Here is a 21398-nt window from a genome sequence, read left to right on the forward strand (position 1 = left end):
CCATTCATTCTGACAAGCTTCCACTTATCTTGTCAAAACACACCTAAATCTAAATAACAATTGGCGCTGGTTTAATATATTCATGAGCAGTCACAATCCTGACAACCTATTATTGCCCAAGTTGCTGCCTCTCGATTAGCACTGACATCTGCACAAAAACCCAGGAGATTCCCATTCCGTCTCCCAATATCTTCCCAATCCACAGCTGGAGAAAGATTGCAGAAAGTTATGCCGGCCATTCGGCCTTTTGCTAACAAACTATCCCAGGAGCGGCGCGCAGAATAACTCGCCGTGAACTCGTGTTCACCGTTAAAATATTTATTGCCCGATACAATTTCCTTTGTGCTGCGGGTCGGCCTAATCCCATGGAGCACTGACAGCTAAACCCGGCAAAGTGCAGGAATGAGCCCGCCACTGCCACTGCAGCCATCTCCCCCAGCCGCTGCAGTTAGCTTGCTGAAAGAGTTTCAGTGAGCTTTGAGCGGCTTTCAAATATTGCAGCTTTATGCCTTGCGGTCATTTGAAATTGCAAAAGGTGATCAGAACTACATCGCTCAGGGAGCCGGGGACTGACCTGCTGTGAGACAAAGCCAGATTTGTTGGTTTCCTGGATTTTAATTTTCCAATGAACCTTTGCTTTTTTTTTTGAAGGAACAATCTTTAATAAATTTGATTACAAAACCTAGTGTCAATCTCGCTGTTCACACCGGTTAAATGTGACAAAGTATCGCGTTTGCTCTTAACGCAGGTTGTCTCGTCGATTGAAATAGTTGAATTTTCCCCAGACAAGGATTGCATCGATGAAAACTGAAACCTAGTTTAATTATTAGTTTTGTTTAATTGTATTTGTGCAGAGAGTAATATTTGATTTATTCAGATATTGTTTGACCAGGGACAGCGAGTCTCAGTGGGAGCCCGTTGTGAAACTGCCTTCAATCCATGAAACCGATGGGCACAATAGGCTGAGTGTTAGTTATTGAGGGAAACGCCTGTCAGAGCGGGACATCGGGACCACCGACAGAACACGGTGCTAGTACTCCAAACTCTTACACACCCCGAAGCCCGGGCCACATTCCTTCATTATGCCCCACTCAGTGTCTTTCTGGCTGGGGGAGAGTAGAAGCAGTATCTTCCTCGGACCGACTGAAGGGGAGCAGTACAGCGGCACGCGTCTGTTCCAAATAGCGGGCTGAAGGGTGTTGGGGAGGTTTGTGGGAGATCGGGTGCTTGGTCCGTCAAGACTGGGCGCGGAGAGGGCGAGCTGACACTGAAGCTGTCTGAATTTTGAAAAATACCGAGAACATTAGTAACCTACCCTCAGCCAGTGGATAGGTTTGATGTTATGGGCAATGCCGGAGCTTAGCTCTACCCGCGTGCGCTTTGACAGGACAGCCCTTCAATTCTCGACCCTGGCATCCTTTGAAGGCTGTTGAGTTAATCTTATACAATGCGATCTGGACCCTCAGTTCTCCAAAGGAACCCAACCCATTTCCCAATGTTCCACTCAGTGCAGCGATCAGAGAGTTTGATCATTAAGACTCGGCACTGGAACACTGTGTTTCTGGATAGACCCTGTTCGCTCTCCCGCCTTTGCACAGGATACTCTTGTTAATGAAGACCCCCTCACCTCCCAGTTCCCTGCGATGGCCCCTACACACACACACACACACCCAAAGAACTGTTAACTCCATCCATCCTCCCATCGATCATAAGACCCACAATAAGAACAAAGCGGCTAGAAGTGGAGTCAAAGGATGGACAATCTGGTCAAGGAGCCTTCCTTGTTTCATTGCATAAATGACACGGAGTCCCTGGAAGGTGTCGCATTATTGAAATGTCAACAATGAAACTGAAGTCATTAAGAACAGGACACTAGAACAATTAGAGACTTCACATAGACGTCGTTCTATTTACTGGGATGGAGCTGCGCCAGCATCCTATCACGGGAACAACTGCCAAGACGCGATAAGGTGTTGCGATTGAGAGCCTTGGACATTATCTCAATCTTCGTCACCTCGGTAATGATTTATTTGGACGATGTGACTGGATTGTGCGTAAATTGCTTGAAATCTCTTGGGAGCCCTCCTCCTGACGTGTGAGGGGGTTGAGAGCGGGTTTAAAAGGAGCTCCTTGGGTTGAGGAGACAGAAGGCGCGGAGCTGTCCACAGAGCGAGTGCTGAACCTGCCGCCACATTCCCAACACTTTGGTGCTCCTTCTGTCTGCCCTTTCCAACTTATCGCCCTGTGTTCCGACATGTGGTGCAGCCGAGTTCAGTGCGCTCTCGCCCTCCTCTCCATCGCCCTGGCAGTGCTGAGTGTCGGCTCGACTCCCACAGACAACAGGTATCGCGAAATCCTCCAGAGATCCATGGCAGCGGCAGGAGACCGGGCTAAAGCGGTAAGGACCCCGCTCCCATGTAATAGTATGGAACGGTCGGTATAGACTGAGAGTTAACTGTAATTCAACACTAATCTGGTAATCTGGATCCATTTTGTATCCGATTAGAATGTTTTAGATTAGTGAGCGTGCTTTTTGCCTTTGCATAGATTTCTCGGGTTAAGACACACTCGGGTGGGCTTGATTCTACCTGGAGGGTGCCAGGATACCACCCGGCTCCACAGCTCCCTGCAGTGATACTGCTCTCTCTCTCCAATCGATATCCGCGCTCCAAAATAGTTTCAGACTGAAAGCGAAGCCTTTTGCATCTTTCTACAATCCCGGGTCACCTACCCCAAACCCTCCCAGTGACTCCGACCCCGGTCCATTCCCACTGAATGGGGAATCGGTGCCGTGGAAGGATTTCAACAAGTGCCTGGGAGTCTCTCGGGCACCTCCAGACACTCATCCCGAGAAGGGGAAGATTGGCCCCAAACCCAGAATCCAAGTCACCTGCATTGAAACAAGTATTTATTTAAATTATGCTATTATCAGTTGTAGATTTCTTATATCTTGGCAAGAACATCACGGTCCCAGGATTTGGATAAATTGCAGGAGTAACAAGCTAAGGACCCGCCCCCACCTCTCCAATTTCTCGGCATCTCCCTGAAAACAACGCATTCCATTTGCTTTAGAACAGGGTCTTATCTCTCCTTACACGGTCCAGCTCTCCCTGGCGAGTCCGGCTCTCCTCCGTGAGTACGGCACTCTTGGAGGGTTGACCATTGGTCGGGGTTGGAACGGAGGGGACAGTTTTTCACGTTGTTATTCATTTGCCAGTTTGAAGGTTCACACCCGGCTGGAGTCGGCAAATGTGAAGCGGGAAGGAAGTCGTTGTACAGGCGCTTATAGTTTGACAAGTTTGCAGACACCATTGACAGATTCCAGCACAGAAGCCGGGTTTCCCTGCATTCATTTGAAAGAAGAAATAAGTATTTCGCGCTAATTGTCGGGAATTTGTGCCCTAATTGTTTTGTTGTTGTTGTTGTTGTCAGGAGTTGACGAAGTACACCCTCGCCCAGCTGCTGTCGGAGCTGGCGAACGCCGAGAACGAAGCGCTGGAAGCGGACGACATTCCCCGACTGGGCGAGCAGGACGAGGTGCGGGTCGAGCTGGAGAGATCCGCCAATCCTAACCTGGCGCAGAGAGAGCGGAAAGCGGGCTGCAAGAACTTCTTCTGGAAAACCTTCACATCCTGCTAACTTTCAGAGCCCCACACTGTCCCGCCCACCTGCTCGCTCTCATCCACATGCTCGGGTGTGAGCTGAGCAGAAACTGTAAATAAATAGTGATGGATGATTCCATTTGATTTGTGTAAGAGAAGGGCTTTAGTTTGAATTGTACCAGACCACTCTGGATTGTGACTATGTAGACTTGCTCCAATCGCGCTGGTTAAAGAAGTACTATTTTTCATTTCTATGTTGCAATAAAATCTATGTTTGAAAGTGGAATGTGTGTTCAGTTTCTTTCTGGAAACTCCCGGAGAGCGCAGTGACCCGCACGGACAGACAGAGTTCAGGTACTTGCACTACAGTCCTTCCCCAAAACACACAGTGCCCGGAGATTCATTCTCCACAGCTGGGGTTCCATCCCTGTGTCTGGTCAATGTCTGCTTGTGGGTCCCCCCGTATACTAAATCCCAGCCGGACGCGGAGACAATCGCTGTGTCTACATGCAGGGGCAGGGTGCCTCCCCCATGGCTGTGTGCGCCGGGCGCTCTGCAACACCCGTCAGTCCAGTCACCCGCAGCAGGCTTGGAACCGGCCAAGCTGGCCAATGAAATCCGCAAACCCGCGTCCGGTAACCCGCAAACCCGCAAAGAGGCAGGGCTCGGCTTGCAGCTTCAACTGCAAACTTGTTTTCCTTTAAAACCTATTATCTAATTTTCCATCGTGTATAATCAGTCAGTGCAGACGGTGCACACCCTGTTGTACAAGTTTACAGCACGGAAGGAGGCCATTTCGGCCCATCGTGTCAGCGCAGGCCGACAAAGAGCTATCCAGCCTAATCCCAATTCCCAGCTCTTGGTCGGTAGCCCTGCAGGTTACGGCACTTCAGGTGCACATCCAAGTACATTTTAAATGTGGCGAGGGTTTCTGCCTCTACCACCCTTTCATGCAGTGAGTTCCAGACCCCCACCACCCTCTGGGTGAAAATAATTCCCATCTCCCCTTTAAATCTCCCCAATTACTTTAAATCTATGCCCCCCTGGTTGTTGACCCCTCTGCTAAGGGAAACAGGCCCTTCCTATCCATTCTATCTCAGCCCCTCATAATTTTATACACATTAATCAGGTCTCCCCTCAGCCTCCTCTGTTCCAAAGAAAACAATCCCAACCTATCCAATCTTTCCTCATAGCTAAAATATATTGGGGCCCATGGTACTTTACTGGGGCCCATAGTATTATACTGGAGCCCATGGCGTTATACCCGGGCCCATGGTCTTATACTGGGGTCCATGGTCTTATACCCAGGCCCATAGTGTTATACCCAGGCCCATGGTGTTATACTGGGGCCTATTGTCTTATACTGGGGGCCATGGTCTTATACCCAGGCCCACAGTGTTATACCTAGGCTCATGGTGTTATACTGGGTCCCATGGTCCTATACCCGGACCCACGGTGCTATAAAGGGACCCATGTTGTTATACCCAGGCCCATGGTGTTATGCTGGGGCTCATGGTGTTATACTGAGGCTCATGGTCTTATACAGGGGCCCCTGGTCTTATACCCAGGCCCATGTTCGTATACCAGGGCCCATAGTCTTATACCAGGGCCCATGGTCCTATACTGGGTCCCATGGTTTTATACTGGGGCTCATGGTGTTATACTCGGGCCCATGGTTTTATACTGGGGCCATGGTCTTATACAGATGCCCCTGGTCTTATACAGAGACACCTGGTCTTATACCCAGGCCCATCGTCTTATTCCCGGGCCCATGGTCTTTTACTGGGGCCCATGGTCTTATACTGGGTCCCATGGTTTTATACTGGCGCCCATGATGTTATACTCTGGCCCATGGTCTTATACTGGAGCCCATGGTCTTATACTGGGGCCCATGGTCTTATACCCAGGCCCATGGTGTTATACCTAGGCCCATGGTCTTATACTGGGGTCCATGGTCTTATACCTGGGCCCATGGACTTATACTGGGGTCAGGTAAGTTTTAAAAATTCTCCCAAATTGTTTAATAAGTTTAAAAGTTGTCTAAAAGTTTAAAAATGAATTAAAAGTTGGTTGGGAGTATGAGACGACTCCACTCCTCTGTCCCTTCAGCCGGTTCAGCGCCGGCCTCGAAGTCCCTTCGGCAGATTGAACACTGGCCTTGGAATCGTTTCGACCGACCCACGTCCTCAAGTCCCTTTGGCAAGTCGTCCTGGAATCCCCTCGGCTGGCCAGACGCACCCCGAATCCGATGCAGAGTCCCTTTGGTCCGGGCCGGTGCAGAGTCCCTTCAGCCGGGGACAGACGCAGCCAGTACGGGGCCCCTTCGGCCAGGGACAGAAGCGGCCGGCATGGGGTCCCTTCAGCCAGGGACAGAAGGATACAATCAGTCTCCGGTTCAGCTGCTGAGGTTGGGCCGCATCTCTGGTCGATATCCCGCTGAAAGTGGAAGGCGAGCCGGCTTGAAGGTGCTGGTGTCATTGGAGACACTGAGAGAGCAGGGGCTCCAGCCCAGCGGAGACACCGAGAGAGCAGGGGCTCCAGCCCAATTTACATCTTTGACTTCTAACAACTTTTAGAAACTTTTTAAATTGGGGAAACTTTTATAATCTATTATTGATTTTTAACAACTCTTAGAAACTTCTTAAAACGTTTTAACAACTCTTAGAAACTTTTGAAATAAATTGGGAACCTTTATCAACTTTTAATCTTTTAAAATAACTTTGGAAGTCACTTTCCTAATGCCTGCCCCCCAACCTAACCTCGGGCCATCTACCATCAATGGTGCTACCCGGCGCCGAGCTTGTGGCCAACACTTCGCCGTAGGCAATTAGGCTTATAGAGCTGTGCCTGGTCTCCAGTTGTCTTGGACCTCCCTTGCCACTGGACCAAGACCTTGTTCAGCTAAGCCCGTGTGGTTGCTGGTGTGCAGCGGCCATCCCACGTTAAAAGAACTCACGCACAGGCATCTTCAGCTTCGTCAGTATGAAATTCAGGACTTAGAACGTCAGGACCCTCATGGACAATCCCAACAGCAACAGGCCGGAACGCCGCACCACCATAGTTGCCTGGGAACTCAGACGTTTTGACATTGACATTGCCGCCCGAAGCAAAACCCGGCGGGCAGGGGAAGGCCAGTTAAAGGAACATGGTGGAAGTTACACCTTCTTCTGGAAAGGGAAACCAGAGGCAGAACGTCGCCTTCATGGAGTCGGCTTTGCTGTCAAGAATGAGCTGGTCGACCGCCTCAAAGACTCCCCCTGTGGGGTCAACGAATGCCTCATGACTCTCCGTATTACCCTATCTCGGAACCAATGTGCCACAGTCATCAGTGCGTACGCACCCACACTCGATGCAACAGATGAGGCTAAAAAGGGTTTTTATTCCAACCTCGAGACATCCTTGTCCCGCGACAAATTGATCCTCCTGGGTGATTTTAATGCCAGGGTTGGCAAAGACACAGTCCTCTGGGGAGGCGTGATTGGCAGAGAGGGGGTAGGGAAAGCCAATTCCAGCGGTACCTTACTCCTGACAAAATGTCTAGTACATGAACTCCTCATTACCAACACCCTGTTCCACCAGAGGGACAAATACAAGGCACCGTGGCAACACCCTCGCTCCAAACACTGGCACCTGCTTGACTATGTCATCGTCCGAGCCAGGGATCGCAAGGATATGCGCATCACCCGCGCCATGACAGGAGCTGACGACTGCTGGATGGATCACCGCCTAATCTGATCCATCATCAACATTAACATTGCCCCAAAGCAGAAGGGACAGCAGAAGCAGTGCCGCAAAAAAGTCATTGCCGGGGCACTTAGAGACCCAGCTAAGAGAGCCCTATACAGCCAATGCCTCACAGCCAATCTAGCGTGCCTTGATGACCCTGAGATGCTGAATACCCATAGCGCTTGGTCTGCCCTTCAGGCCTCTATAACCAGTGCCTGTGAAGAGACACTTGGTCACTCAACTAGAAAACATCAGGACTGGTTTGATGAAAATGATCAGGAGATCGAAGAACTAATAGATCGCAAGCGCAAAGCATTTCTGAGCCTCAAGCAACAGCCCAACTCGGGAGCTGCAAAACAACATTACAGACGGCTCAAGGCTCAGGTTCAACAAAAAACCCGGGACCTAAAGAACAGGTGGTGGATGGAGAAAGCACAGGAGATACAACAACTGGCCAACAGTCACAATATGCGAGGATTCTTCACTGCAGTCAAGGCCACCTACAGTCCAAACTCCCAAGGCCCCACCCCACTCCTGGCCAAGAACAGGGAAACACTCATCAAGGATGCCAAGGCTGTCAGGGCCCGATGGAAGGAGCATTTTGAAGATCTCCTCAATCAAGACTCTGTCTTTGACTCAAGTGTTCTCGATTCCATCCCGCAGCATGCGACCCGCCGCCAGCTCAGTGAAACCCCAACGCTGCATGAGGTAGGCAAAGCCATAAAACAGCTGAAGAATAACAAGGCTACGGGTGCAGATGGAATCCCTGCTGAGGCGCTAAAATATGGCGGAGAGGTGCTGTTGGCACGGATACATGACCTCATCTCTCTCATCTGGAGGAAGGAGAGCATGCCGGGAGATCTCAAAGATGCAGTGATTGTGACCATTTTTAGAAAGGGGACAAGTCCGACTGCGGCAACTACAGGGGAATCTCCCTGCTATCAGCCACTGGGAAAGTTGTCGCTCGAGTTCTCCTCAATCGTCTTCTCCCTGTGGCCGAGGAGCTCCTCCTGGAATCACAATGGGAATTTTGTCCCCTATGGGGCACAACAGACATGATCTTTGCAGCGCCAGTTGCAGGAAAAATGCAGGGAGCAACGCCAGGCTTTGTACATGGCCTTTTTCGATCTTACAAAGGCCTTTGACACTGTCAACTGTGAGGGTCTATGGAGTGTCCTCCTCCGTTTCAGATGTCCCCAAAAGTTTGTCAACATCCTTCACCTGCTTCACGATGACATGCAGGCCGTGATCCTTACCAACAGATCCATTACAGACCCAATCCATGTCCGGACCGGGGTCAAACAGGGTTGCGTCATCGCTCCAACCCTCTTCTCAATCCTCCTCGCCGCCATGCTCCACCTCACAATCAACAAGCTCCCCGCTGGAGTGGAACTAAACTACAGAACCACTGGGAAGCTGTTTAACCTATGCCACCTCCAGGCCAGGTCCAAGATCACCCCAACCTCTGTCATTGAGCTGCAGTATGCAGACGATGCCTGTGTCTGTGCACATTCAGAGGCTGAACTCCAGGATATAGTCAATGTATTCACTGAGGCCTATGAAAGCATGGGCCTTAACGTTTAACATCCATAAGACAAAGGTCCTTCACCAGCCTGTCATCGCCGCACAGCACTGCCCTCCAATCATCAAGATCCACGGTGCAGCCCTGGACAACGTAGACCATTTCCCATATCTCGGGAGCCTCTTATCAACAAAGGCAGACATTGATGCGGAAATTCAGCATCGCCTCCAGTGCACCAGTGCAACCTTCGGCCGCCTGAGGAAAAGAGTGTTTGAAGACCAGGCCCTCAAATCTGCCACCAAACTCATGGTCTACAGAGCTGTAGTAATACCCACCCTCCTGTATGGGTCTGAGGCATGGACAGAAGGCACTTCAAGTCGCTGGAGATATATCACCAAAGATGTCTCTGCAAGATCCTGCAAATCCCCTGGGAGGTCAGGCGCATCAACATCAGTGTCCTCGACCAGGTTAACATCCCCAGTATTGAAGCACTGACCACACTCGATGAGCTTTGCTGGGCAGGCCACATAGTACGCATGCCAGATACGAGACTCCCTAAGCAAATGCTTTATGTGGAGCTCCTTCATGGTAAACGAACCAAAGGAGGACAGCTGAAACATTATAAGGACACCCTCAACGCCTCCCTGGTAAAGTGCAACATCACCACTGACACGTGGGAGACCCTGGCTGTCAACCGCCCGAGGTGGAGAAAGTCCATCCGGGAGGGCGTTGAGCTCTTCGAGTCTCGACGCAAGGAGCATGAAGAGGCCAGGCGCAGGCAGCGGAAGGAGTGCGCTGCAAACCAGCCCCACTGATCCCTTCCCCCGACGAATGTCTGTCCCACCTATAACAGGGTCTGTGGTTCTCGTAAATGACTGTTCAGCCATCAAAGAACTCACTTTGGGAGTGGAAGCAAGTCCTCCTCGATTCTGAGGGACTGCCGATGATGATGACAGGGGTCAATGGTCTTATACCTGGGCCCATGGTGTTATACTGGGGCCCATGATGTTATACCCGGGACCATGGTGTTATATGCGTGCTCGTGGTTTTATACCTGGACCCATCATCTTCCATGATTCCCTATATTTTATATAACAGTAGGTGGCAAAGATCAAAAAAAAAAGACGGATCTATCAACAATTGTCCAGACATTGACTGAGGGCATGAATTTGTACAAGATTTAGGCAATCTCAGCCTAGTTCACTCTTAAAAATCCTCCTCACTAATATGTGGTAAGTAGTAATCAAATTGGGAGAGCTGTCCCACAGACCAGTTATGCAACATGGGGATGTTGGGGGACAAAGGGGACAAGTCTGACTGCGGCAGAGGAATCTCCCTGTTATCAGTCAGTCGGAAAGTTGTCGCTAGAATCCTCCTCAACTGTCTTCTCCCTGTGGCCGAGGAGCTCCTCCTGGAATCACAGTGCGGATTTCGCCCCCTACGGGGCACAATGGACATGATTTTAGCAGCGCCACAGCTGCAGGAAAAATGCAGGGAACAGCGCCAGCCCTTATACATGGCCTTCTTCGACCTTACAAAAGTCTTTGACACTGTCAACCACGAGGGTCTATGGAGCGTCCTCCTCCGTTTCGGATGCCCTCAAAAGTTCGTCAACATCCTCCGCCTGCTCCACAACGACATGCCGGCTGTGATCCTTACCAACGGATCCATTACAGACCCAATCCACGTCCTTTCCGGGGTCAAACAGGGCTGCATCATCGTCCCAACCCTCTTCTCAATCCTCCTCGCTGCCATGCTCCACCTCACAGTCAACAAGCTCCCCGCTGGAGTGGAACTAAACTACAAAACCAGTGGGAACCTGCTCAACCTTCACCATTTCCAGGCCAGGTCCAAGACCACCCCAACCTCTGTCATCGAGCTACAATACGCGGACGACGCCTGCATCTGCGCACATACAGAGGCTGAACTCCAGAACTTAGTCGATGTATTTACTGAGATGTACGAAAACATGGGCCTTACGCTAAACATCCGTAAGACAAAGGTCCTCCATCAGCCTGTCCTCGCCGCAAAACACAGCCCCCCAGTCATCAAAAACCACGGCGCAGCCCTGGACAACGTGGACCATTTCCCATACCTCGGGAGCCTCTTATCAACAAGAGCAGACATTGATGACAAGATTCAACACTGCCTCCAGTGCGCCAGTGCAGCCTTCGGCCACCTGAGGAAAAGAGTGTTTGAAGACCAGGCCCTCAAATCTGCCACAAAGCTCATGGTCTACAGGGCTGTAGTAATACCCGCCCTCCTGTATAGCTCAGGGACATGGACCATGTACAGTAGACACCTCAAGTCGCTGGAGAAATACCACCAACGATGTCTCCGCAAGATCTCACAAATCCTCTGGGAGGACAGACACACCAACATTAGCGTCCTTGACCAGGCCAACATCCCCAGCATTGAAACACTGACCACACTTGATCAGGCCACATTGTCCGCATGCCAGACAAAGGACTCCCAAAGCAAGCGCTCTACTCGGAACTCTTTCACGGCAAATGAGCCAAAGGTGGGCAGAGGAAACATTATAAGGACACCCTCAAAGCCTCCCTGATAAAGTGCAACATCCCCACTGACACCTGGGAGTCCCTGGCCAAAGTGGAAGAAGTGCATCTGGGAGGGCGCTGAGCACCTCGGGTCTCATCGCAGAGAGCATGCAGAAATCAAGTGCAGGCTGCGGAACGAGCGTGCGGCAAACCAGTCCCACCCTCCCTTACCCTCAATGACTATCTGTCCCACCTGTGACTGGGACTGTGGTTCTCGTATTTGGCTGTTCAGCCACCTAAGGACTCATTTTTAGAGTGGAAGCAAGTCTTCCTCGATTCCGAGGGACCGCCAATGATGATGAGGGTAATAAATGTTGGCCTTGCCAGCGATGCCCACATCCCGAATAATAAAAAAAAACAGTCTGACATAGTTGCACTAACGGAATAACATCCAACAATAGTCTCCTGCAACATCATGTCTGTGTATGTCCTGCCCCTCCAGCAGGACAGACCCACCAGAGGCACAATGCAGCCAGGTGAGAATGTCCTCGGGAGTTCACAACATTGACTCCAGACTCCATGAAGTCCCAGGGCTTTAGATCAAACAAGATCAAATCAACCTCTTGCTAATCATCATCTACCCCTTCCTCAACTAACGAACCAGCACTTCTCCATGTTGAACATCACCAGGAAGAAGCTTTGAGGGAAGCAAGGGCATAGGATGCACTCTAGGTGGAGATTTCAAAGCCTGCCACTAAAAGTGGCTTTACAGTACCACCGCTGACCAAGCTATTCAAGTCCTGAAGAGCAAAGCTGCCAGACTGGACCTATATCAGATGGTGATGGAACCAACATAAGGGAACAACCTACTTTACTTCATCCTCACGAAACTACCTGTTGAAGCCACATCTGTCCAGGATACCATTGGTAGGAGTGACCACTACACACACCTTGTGAAGATAAAGTATTATCTCTAGACATCCTTCATTATGCATTGTTGACATAACCACTGTGAGCAGTGGAACAAAGGGCTGATCTTGCACTCCAACACTGGGTAGCTTTGAGATGATGCAGGTTATCCACATAAGTAGAAATTGTTTACCAGCACAATCTGTAACTTCATTGTCTAGCATATCCTTCAGTCCTCCATCATGATCAAATCAGAGACCAAATCTGGTTCAATCAGGAGTTTAAAAGAGCATCCGGGGTAACACCAGATGTACTTTAGAATGAGACTCCAAATTAGTGAATTAGGGCTACATAAGAACATAAGAAATAGGAGCAGGAGTAGGCCATTCAGTCCCTCGAGCCTGCTCCACAATTTAATAAGATCATGGCTCAGGGATCTGATCCTGGGCTCAGCTCCACTTTCCTGCCCACTCCCCATAACCCTTTATTCCTTTATCGTTCAAAAATCAGTCTATCTCCACCTTAAATATATTCAATGACCCAGCCTCCATAGCTCTCTGGGGCAGAGAATTCCAAAGATTTACAAGCCTCTGAGAGAAGAAATTCCTCCTCATCTCAGTTTTAAATGGGCGGCCCCTTATTCTAAGACTATGTCACCTAGTTTTAGTTTCCCCTGTGAGTGGAAATATCCTCTCTGCATCTACCTGTGTTCTAAACACCGAAAAGCAGGCTATAGACAGAGAAAAGCAGTCACAATGCAACAGATCAGAGAAAAGCTCTGTAGCCCTATTACATCTAGTGATGAATGGAAGTGGACAATCGGGCAACTAACAGGAGGAGGAAGATCTTCCATGGACATCTCCATCCTCAATCATGGTGGAGTCCAGCATGTGAGTGTTAGAGACAATGCTGAAATGTTTGCAAGATCTTCAGCAAGAAGTGCTAAGTGGAAGTCCCACGCACCTTCTCCCAAGGACCCACTATCATAACCGCCAGTGCTCGGCTAGTTTAGTTCATTCATAAGGTCTGGAATTAGGTTGTTTGCTGACAATTCCAGTGTTCAGCTCCATTCACATAATAATGAAGCAACCCTTGCCAGTCTACAGCAGGCCCTGAATGATATACAGATGATGCTGATAGATGGGAGGTAACATTTGAACCACATAAGTGCCAGATAATGACCATAGTCAAGAAGAGAAATCCTAGCCGTCTCCCCTTGACCTTCAATGCTGCCACCATCACCAAATCCCCCACCATTAACAGCATGGAGGTCACATTGACTGGAAACCTAACTGGACCAGCTATATTAACACTGTGACTGCAAGAACAGGGCAAAGGCTTGGTCCTCTGCAACCAGTAGCTCATTTCCTGACTCAAATCCTCTGTATCATCTACAAATCTTGTGTCAGAAGTGATGATGTTGTCACCACTCATCTGAATGGGTGTAGCCACAGCAACCTTGAAGAAGCTTGACACCATTCAAAACAGAACAGCTTGCTTCATTGGTGTTCCTGCCATGGGACTCACTATCCAGCCCCTCCAACAACAACACACCATGGGTGCAGTGTGTACCGTCTATAGGATGCCCTGCATCCACTCACCAAGGTCACTTCAATGGTACCTTTCTCTCCTGCAACTTCTATCACCATGAAGGACAAGAGCAGCAATGTCAATGGAACACCATGACCTGCAAGCTTCCCTCCAAGTCAGACACCATCCTGACATGAACATATATCATTGTTCCATGCTGGTTACATGCTGCCTCTTGGCGACATCAATTGAAAACACAGCATCAGTTTCCACATGTACGCTGGTGATAACCATCTCTACCTCATCACCACTTCTCTCGACCCCTCCACGGTCTCTAAATTGTCAGACTGCTTGTCCGACATCCAGTTCCAGATGAGTAGAAATTTTCACCAATTGAATATTGGGAAGTGAGAAGCCATTGTCTTTCGTCCCCGCCACAAACTCCGATCCCTAGCCACTGACTCCATCCCTCTCTTTAACATTTGTTTGAGGCTGAAACAGACTGTTTGCATCTGTGTGTCATATTTGACCCTGAAATTACCTTCTGACCACATAACCGCAGCATAACTAAGACCACCTATTTCCATCTATGTAACATCGCCCGTCTCCACCCCTGCCTCAGCTCATCCGCTGCTGAAGCCCTCATCCATGCCTTTGTTGCTTCTAGACTTGACTATTCCAACACACTCCTGGCTGGCTTCCCATGTTCTACCCTACGTAAACTTGAGGTCATCCAAAACTCAGCTAGCTGTGTCCTAACCCGTACCAAGTCACATTCACCCATCACCCCTGTGCTTGCTGACCTGCATTGTCTCCTAGTTAAGTAATGCCTCGATTTCAAAATTCTTATCCTTGTTTTCAAAACATTTCATGGCCTCGCCCCTCCCAATCTCTGTAATTTCCTCCAGTCCCACAACCCCCAAGAAATCTGCGCTCCTCTAATTCTGCCCTCTTGTGCATCCCCGATTGTAATTGCTCAACCATTGGTGGCCGTGCCTTCTGCTGCCTGGGCCCTAAGCTCTGGAACTCCCTGCCTAAACCTCTCTGCTTCTCTACCTCTCTTTCCTTCTTCAAGATGCTCCTTAAAACCTACCTTTTTGATCAAACTTTTGGTCATCTGCCCTAATTTCTCCTTATATGGTTCGGTGTCAAATTCTTTGTCTTAAAGCACTTCTGTGAAGCGCCTTGGTATGTTTTTCTATGTTAAAGGCGCTATATAAATACAATTTGTTATTGTTATTTCTTCATTGTCACTGAATCAATATTTTGGAACTCCCTTCCTAACGCAAGTGCGGAGCACCTTCACCACACAAGACTACAGCGTTCGAAGGAGATGACCCACCACCATGTTTGTGGAGCAGCGAGGCTTGGGCAAGAAATGTGACCTTACCTGCGCTGGTGCTAGTCCTTTAATTGGTGTTGTCTGCACTAATTTCAGTTCCCTGATGTTTCTCCGTATACTTTGATAGTCTTCCTTTGAAATACTTACCAAATCCCAGTTTATGCTGAGGATAATGCAAATCATTGCCAGATGATCTACCAACAGGAGGTATAATTCAAGGGGTGGGTCTTTCAATTCTATTAATGTGACAGTTCTCCTTCAAAGTGAAGACCTCCAATTTATTTGGATGAAGAAGATCTAAGCCTTAAAAACCAATGCATCCCACAGAAAGTACTCATTTCCAGACCCATCAGAAGCCCCTCACCTGCAATTTGTGAATTAGTAATGATGGGCTGTTGGCTCGATAGCAACAAACTTTGTGGCACTGGCTGTAAAAATCATATGTTCTTATGTTTTTATAGAAATGCAAGTCTTTCTTTTTCCAAGGAAAGCCTCAGGGACTTTTATTAATCAACTGATTAAGGTTGCCATTGTGTTAGAAGAATATCAAGGAGCATTGATAAATATTCCTCAGTCAGATTTGAACTAATTAATTCCAAGGAGCCAGAGGTCCATCTGTCGCTCTGCACTGTCACTCTGATCTCCGTCTTCAACACTGATCACAAAGCAACGGCAACATTTACACTTCACACAGGTTTACAAGGTCTCTATTATTAGTCAATATGATCAATCTACTTTGAAGCCAAGATATTCCTTTGATGATATTGGACTGTTGCTGGGTTTAAAATAAAACATATCCCAACATCCCAGGGAGGCGGCTTTCGAAACACGCAAGGGTGGATTTTCACAGTGCTGCCCGGGGTAAAACTAGCGTTGTGGAATGAACACTCAACAGATACCACCCGACTTATTTCCACTGGCGCCAGGTACCAAGTGAAACAATTACCTCAAAGTGTCTCTAATGATCAAAATTACTCTTTGGTATCGTGAAATAAATCATAGAACTGGATTCAAAACTCTTTTAATCTAGAAAAATGTATTTCCTATATTTTTGAGTCTTTATCTCATCTCCCTGTGACATTCCCCCAAGCCCCATCCAGCACCCCAGAGATTCGCCTCTATCCCTTAAAACGCCAGGATAAATCAGTGCCCTCTGAAACCTGTCAGAGTCCACTAATTGCCCAATGAAATCTGTTCCAATTACCCATCCAATGGCCAGTGTACCACAATGTACTTCTGCGGCTAATCAAGTACCAGGAAAAGATACCCAAGGTGCTATACTGTGTCCTCCTTCAACCACCTTCAAGGGCGGAGCCAGTGTGCCTCGCTGCCTGACCTGGGCCAGTGTGTCTCGCTGCCTGACCTGGGCCAGTGTGACTCTCTATTTGACCTGGGCAAGTGTGTCTCGCTGCCTGACCTGGGCCAGTGTGTCTCGCTGCCTGACCTGGGCCAGTGTGACTCTCTATCTGACCTGGGCCAGTGTAACTTGCTGCCTGACCTGGGCCAGTGTGCCTCGCTGCCTGACCTGGGCCAGTGTGACTCGCTGCCTGACCTGGGCCAGTGTGACTTGCTGCCTGACCTGGGCCAGTGTGACTCGCTGCTTGACTTGGGCCAGTGTGACTCGCTGCTTCACCTGAGCCAGTGTGCCTCGCTTCCTGACCTGGGCCAGTGTGACTTGCCCTCTGACCTGGGCCAGTGTGACTCGCTGCTTGACCTGGGCCAGTATGACTCGCTGCCTGACCTGGGCCAGTGTGCCTCGCTGCCTGACCTGGGCCAGTGTGACTTGCCCTCTGACCTGGGCCAGTGTGACTCGCTCTCTGACCTGGGCCAGTGTGACTCGCTCTCTGAATTGGGCCAGTGTGCCGCGCTGCCTGACTTGGGCCAGTGTGACTTGCTGCCTGACTTGGGCCAGTGTGGCTCACTGCCTGACCTGGGCCAGTGTGACTCGCTGCTTGACCTGGGCCAGTGTGACTCGCTGCTTGACCTGGGCCAGTGTGACTCACTGCCTGACCTGAGCCAGTGTGCCTCGCTGCCTGACCTGGGCCAGTGTGATTCACTGCCTGACCTGAGCCAGTGTGACTCGCTGCTTGACCTGGGCCAATGTGACTCGCTGCCTGACCTGGGCCAGTGTGACTCGCTGCTTGACCTGGGCCAGTGTGACTCGCTGCTTGACCTGGGCCAGTGTGACTCGCTATCTGACCTGGGCCAGTGTGACTCGCGGCCTGACCTGGGCCAGTGTGCCTCGCTGCCTGACCTGGGCCAGTGTGACTCGCTGCCTGACCTGGGCCAGTGTGACTCGCTGCTTGACCTGGGCCAGTGTGCCTCGCTATCTGACCTGGGCCAGTGTGCCTCGCTGCTTGACCTGGGCCAGTGTGACTCGCTGCTTGACCTGAGCCAGTGTGACTCGCTGCCTGACCTGGGCCAGTGTGCCTCGCTGCCTGACCTGGGCCAGTGTGACTCGCTGCTTGACCTGGGCCAGTGTGACTCGCTGCTTGACCTGAGCCAGTGTGACTCGCTGCCTGACCTGGGCCAGTGTAACTCGCTGCCTGACCTGGGCCAGTGTGCCTCGCTGCCTGACCTGGGCCAGTGTGACTCGCTGCCTGACCTGGGCCAGTGTGACTTGCCCTCTGACCTGGGCCAGTGTGACTCACTCTCTGACTTGGGCCAGTGTGCCGCACTGCCTGACTTGGGCCAGTGTGACTTGCTGCCTGACTTGGGCCAGTGTGGCTCGCTGCCTGACCTGGGCCAGTGTGCCTCGCTGCCTGACCTGGGCCAGTGTGACTCGCTGCTTGACCTGGGCCAGTGTGCCTCACTGCTTGACCTGGGCCAGTGTGCCTCGATGCCTGACCTGGGCCAGTGTGACTCGCTGCTTGACCTGGGTCAGTGTGCCTCGCTATCTGACCTGGGCCAGTGTGCCTCAATGCCTGACCTGGGCCAGTGTGACTCGCTGCTTGACCTGGGCCAGTGTGACTCGCTGCTTGACCTGGGCCAGTGTGACTCACTGCCTGACCTGGGCCAGTGTGCCTCGCTATCTGACCTGGGCCAGTGTGACTCACTGCCTGACCTGGGCCAGTGTGCCTCGCTATCTGACCTGGGTCAGTGTGCCTCGATGCCTGACCTGGGCCAGTGTGACTCTCTATCTGACCTGGGTCAGTGTGCCTCGACGCCTGACCTGGGCCAGTGCGACTCGCTATCTGACCTGGGCCAGTGTGACTCACTGCCTGACCTGTGCCAGTGTGACTCCTTGGTCCCCGCCACAAACTCCGATCCACAGCCACTGACTCCATCCCTCTCTAACATTTGTTTGAGGCTGAACCAGACTGTTTGCAACCTGGGTGTCATATTTGACCCTAAAATTACCTTCTGACCACATAACCACAGCATAACTAAGACCGCCTATTTCCATCTCTGTAACATCATAGAAACATAGAAACATAGCAGGGACAGGATCGGTCCAAGTCAGCATGGATTTATGAAAGGGAAATCATGCTTGAAAAATCTAGAGTTTTTTGAGGATGTAACTAGTAGAGTGGACAAGGGAGAACCAGTGGATGTGGTGTATTTGGACTTTCAAAAGGCTTTTGATAAGGTCCCACACAAGAGATTAGTGTGCAAAGTTAAAGCACATGGTATTGGGGGGTAATGTACTGACGTGGATAGAGAACTGGTTGGCAGACAGGAAGCAGAGAGTCAGAATAAACGGGTCCTTTTCAGAATGGCAGGCAGTGACTAGTGGGGTGCCGCAGGGTTCAGTGCTGGGACCCCATATATTTACAGTATACATCAATGATTTAGATGAAGGAATTGAATGTAATATCTCCAAGTTTGCTGATGACACTAAGCTGGGTGGCGCTGTGAGCTGTGAGGAGGATGCTAAGAGGCTGCAGGGTGACTTGGACAGGTTAGATGAGTGGGCAAATGCATGGCAGATGCAGTATAATGTGGATAAATGTGAGGTTATCCAGTTTGGTGGCAAAAACAGGAAGGCAGAATATCTGAATGGTGATGATTAGGAAAAGGGGTGTTGTAACAAGACCTGGGTGTCATGGTACATCAGTCATTGAAGCTTAGCATGCAGGTACAGCGGGCAGTGAAGAAGGCAAATGGCATGTTGGCCTTCATAGCTAGAGGATTTGGGTATAGGAGCAGAGAGGTCTTACTGCAGTTGTACAGAGCCTTGGTGAGGCCACACCTGGAATATTGTGTGCAACTTTGGTCTCCTAATCTGAGGAAGGACGTTCTTGCTATTGAGGGAGTACAGCAAAGGTTCACCAGATTGATTCCCGGGATGGCAGGACTGACATATGAGGAGAGACTGGATCAACTGGACTTGTATCCATTGGAGTTTAGAAGGATGAGAGGGGATCTCATAGAAATATATAAAATTCTGACGGGATTGGACAGGTTAGAGGCAGGAAAAATGTTCCCGTTGCTGGGGAGTTCCAGAACCAGGGGTCACAGTCTAAGAATAAGGGGTAAGACATTTAGGACTGTGATGAGGAGAAACTTCTTCACTCAGAGAGTGGTTAACCTGTGGAATTCTTGACTGCAGGGAGTTGTTGAGGCCAGTTCGTTAGATATATTCAAAAGGGAGTCAGATGTGGCCCTTACAGCCAAAGGGATGAAGGGATGTGGAGAGAAAGCAGGAAAGGGGTACTGAGGTTGAATGATCAGCCATGATCTTGTTGAATGGCAGTGCAGGCTTGAAGGGCCGAATGGCCTGCTCCGGCACCTAATTTCTATGTTTCTATGTTATCTCACCTGGGCCAATGTGCTTTGCCCTCTGACCTGGGCCAGTGTGACTCGCTATCTGACCTGGGCCAGTGTGCCTTGCTGCCTGACCTTCAGTGAGGTTCTGGGGACGGGGGCCCCCACAGATCTGCACTGCAGCAGAGTTGGGAAAGTTGAGAGATAAATATCAGGGTGTGTTGCTGTGTGTGCTGAATTGCCGAGTGAGCGGCATTGGAGAGTGTGGCGTAACCGCGCACTGGCTGGGTGTGGCGGGGCCGCGAACTTGCTCAAGGAGAAGAGCTCGCTCCCCTCGGGCTCCACACTTTCATCTCTATGTTTATAATATCTCACAATATTTCTGACATAGACGGGGGGCAGAAAATGCTCAGGGTTTATTTCTCTGTATTAATCATGTTCAGATTAAACACCCTCACAGCAATGAATTGCTGCAGTTAATAATTGAGAAGGTGATCGTGTCCAGCTCCTGTCCCAGTGCAACCTCCACTCGCCATTACACACTCCTCAAACTATTCCTTGAGGCGGCTCCCGTTTGCAACAACTTATTCAAATATAAGCACAACAACTTGTATTTATATAGCGTATATAGGAGTATTATGAGATTAAAAAATTTGACACCTGCGGCATAAGGAGAAATTATCACAGGTGATCAAAACTTCGTTCAAAGAGGTAGGTTCTAAGGACCGTTTTGAAGGAGGAAAGAGAGGTAGAGAGGCTTGGGGCCCAGGCAACAGAAGGCACGGCCACCAATGGTTGAGCGATTATAATCAGGGATGCTCAAGAGGGCAGAATTAGAGGAGCGCAAACATCTCGGGGGGATTGTGGGGCTGAAGGAGATTATCCGAGATAGGGAAGGGCGAGGCTATGGAGGGATGTGAAAATAAGGATAAGAATTTTGAAATCGAGGTGTTGCTTAATGTAGGTCACTGAGCACTGAGGGGTCGGGGGTGCGGGGGGGGGGGCGCGGGGGGCAGGTGATGGGTGATCCGGACTTGGTGCGAGTTAGGACACGGGCAGCCGAGTTGTGGATCACCTCTAGTTTATGTAAGGTAGAATGTGGGAAGCCAGTCAGGAGTGCTTTGGAATAGTCTAGAGGTAACAAAGGCATGGATGAGGGTTTCAGCGGAGGATGAGCTGAGGCAAGGGCAGAGATGGGCGATGTTACGAAGGTGGAAACAGGCGGTCTTAGTTATGCTGCGGATATGTGATTGAAAGCTCATTTCAGAGTCAAATATGGCACCAAATTTGCAAGCAGTGTGGTTCTACCTCAGATTGAAGAGCATCGTAAATCTGTGGAATTCGCTAGAGACCTGTGGAGGCTGGGTCATTGAATATATTTAAGGCGGAGATAGACTGATTTTTGAGCGATAAGGGAATAAAGGGTTATGGGGTGCGTGCAGGGAAGTGGAGCTGAGTCCATGATCAGATCAGCCATGATCTTATTAAATGGCAGAGCAGGCTCGAGGGGCCAAATGGCCTACTCCTGCTCCTATTTCTTATGTTCTTATGTAGTTATGGGG

The 21398-nt window shown here is 50.1% G+C and overlaps 1 protein-coding gene across 2 annotated transcripts; it reads left to right on the forward strand.

The window, feature by feature from the left end:
- The first annotated feature begins 2254 nt into the window (after window positions 1-2254).
- On the forward strand, window positions 2255-3639 carry sst1.1 (somatostatin 1, tandem duplicate 1). Of its 2 annotated transcripts, XM_070882477.1 has the most exons (3): window positions 2255-2374; window positions 2887-2904; window positions 3433-3639. In XM_070882477.1, exons 1-3 carry the CDS (start codon window positions 2255-2257, stop codon window positions 3637-3639), a joined length of 345 nt encoding a protein of 114 aa, XP_070738578.1. The 2 variants fall into 2 exon arrangements, with proteins under 2 accessions (XP_070738578.1, XP_070738577.1); XM_070882476.1 differs by lacking the exon at window positions 2887-2904 and having other exon boundaries at window positions 2255-2398.
- The last annotated feature ends 17759 nt before the right edge of the window (window positions 3640-21398 follow it).

The sequence above is a fragment of the Pristiophorus japonicus genome, chromosome 6, assembly GCF_044704955.1.
Source record: "Pristiophorus japonicus isolate sPriJap1 chromosome 6, sPriJap1.hap1, whole genome shotgun sequence".
NCBI lineage: Eukaryota > Metazoa > Chordata > Chondrichthyes > Pristiophoridae > Pristiophorus > Pristiophorus japonicus.

Coding starts and splice junctions, on each gene's coding strand:
- sst1.1 (XM_070882476.1), top strand. CDS start 2,255: ATGTGGTGCAGCCGAGTTCAGTGCGCTCTCGCCCTCCTCTCCATCGCC. Junction 2,399..3,432: donor CAGGAGACCGGGCTAAAGCG/GTAAGGACCCCG, acceptor TGTTGTTGTCAG/GAGTTGACGAAGTACACCCT.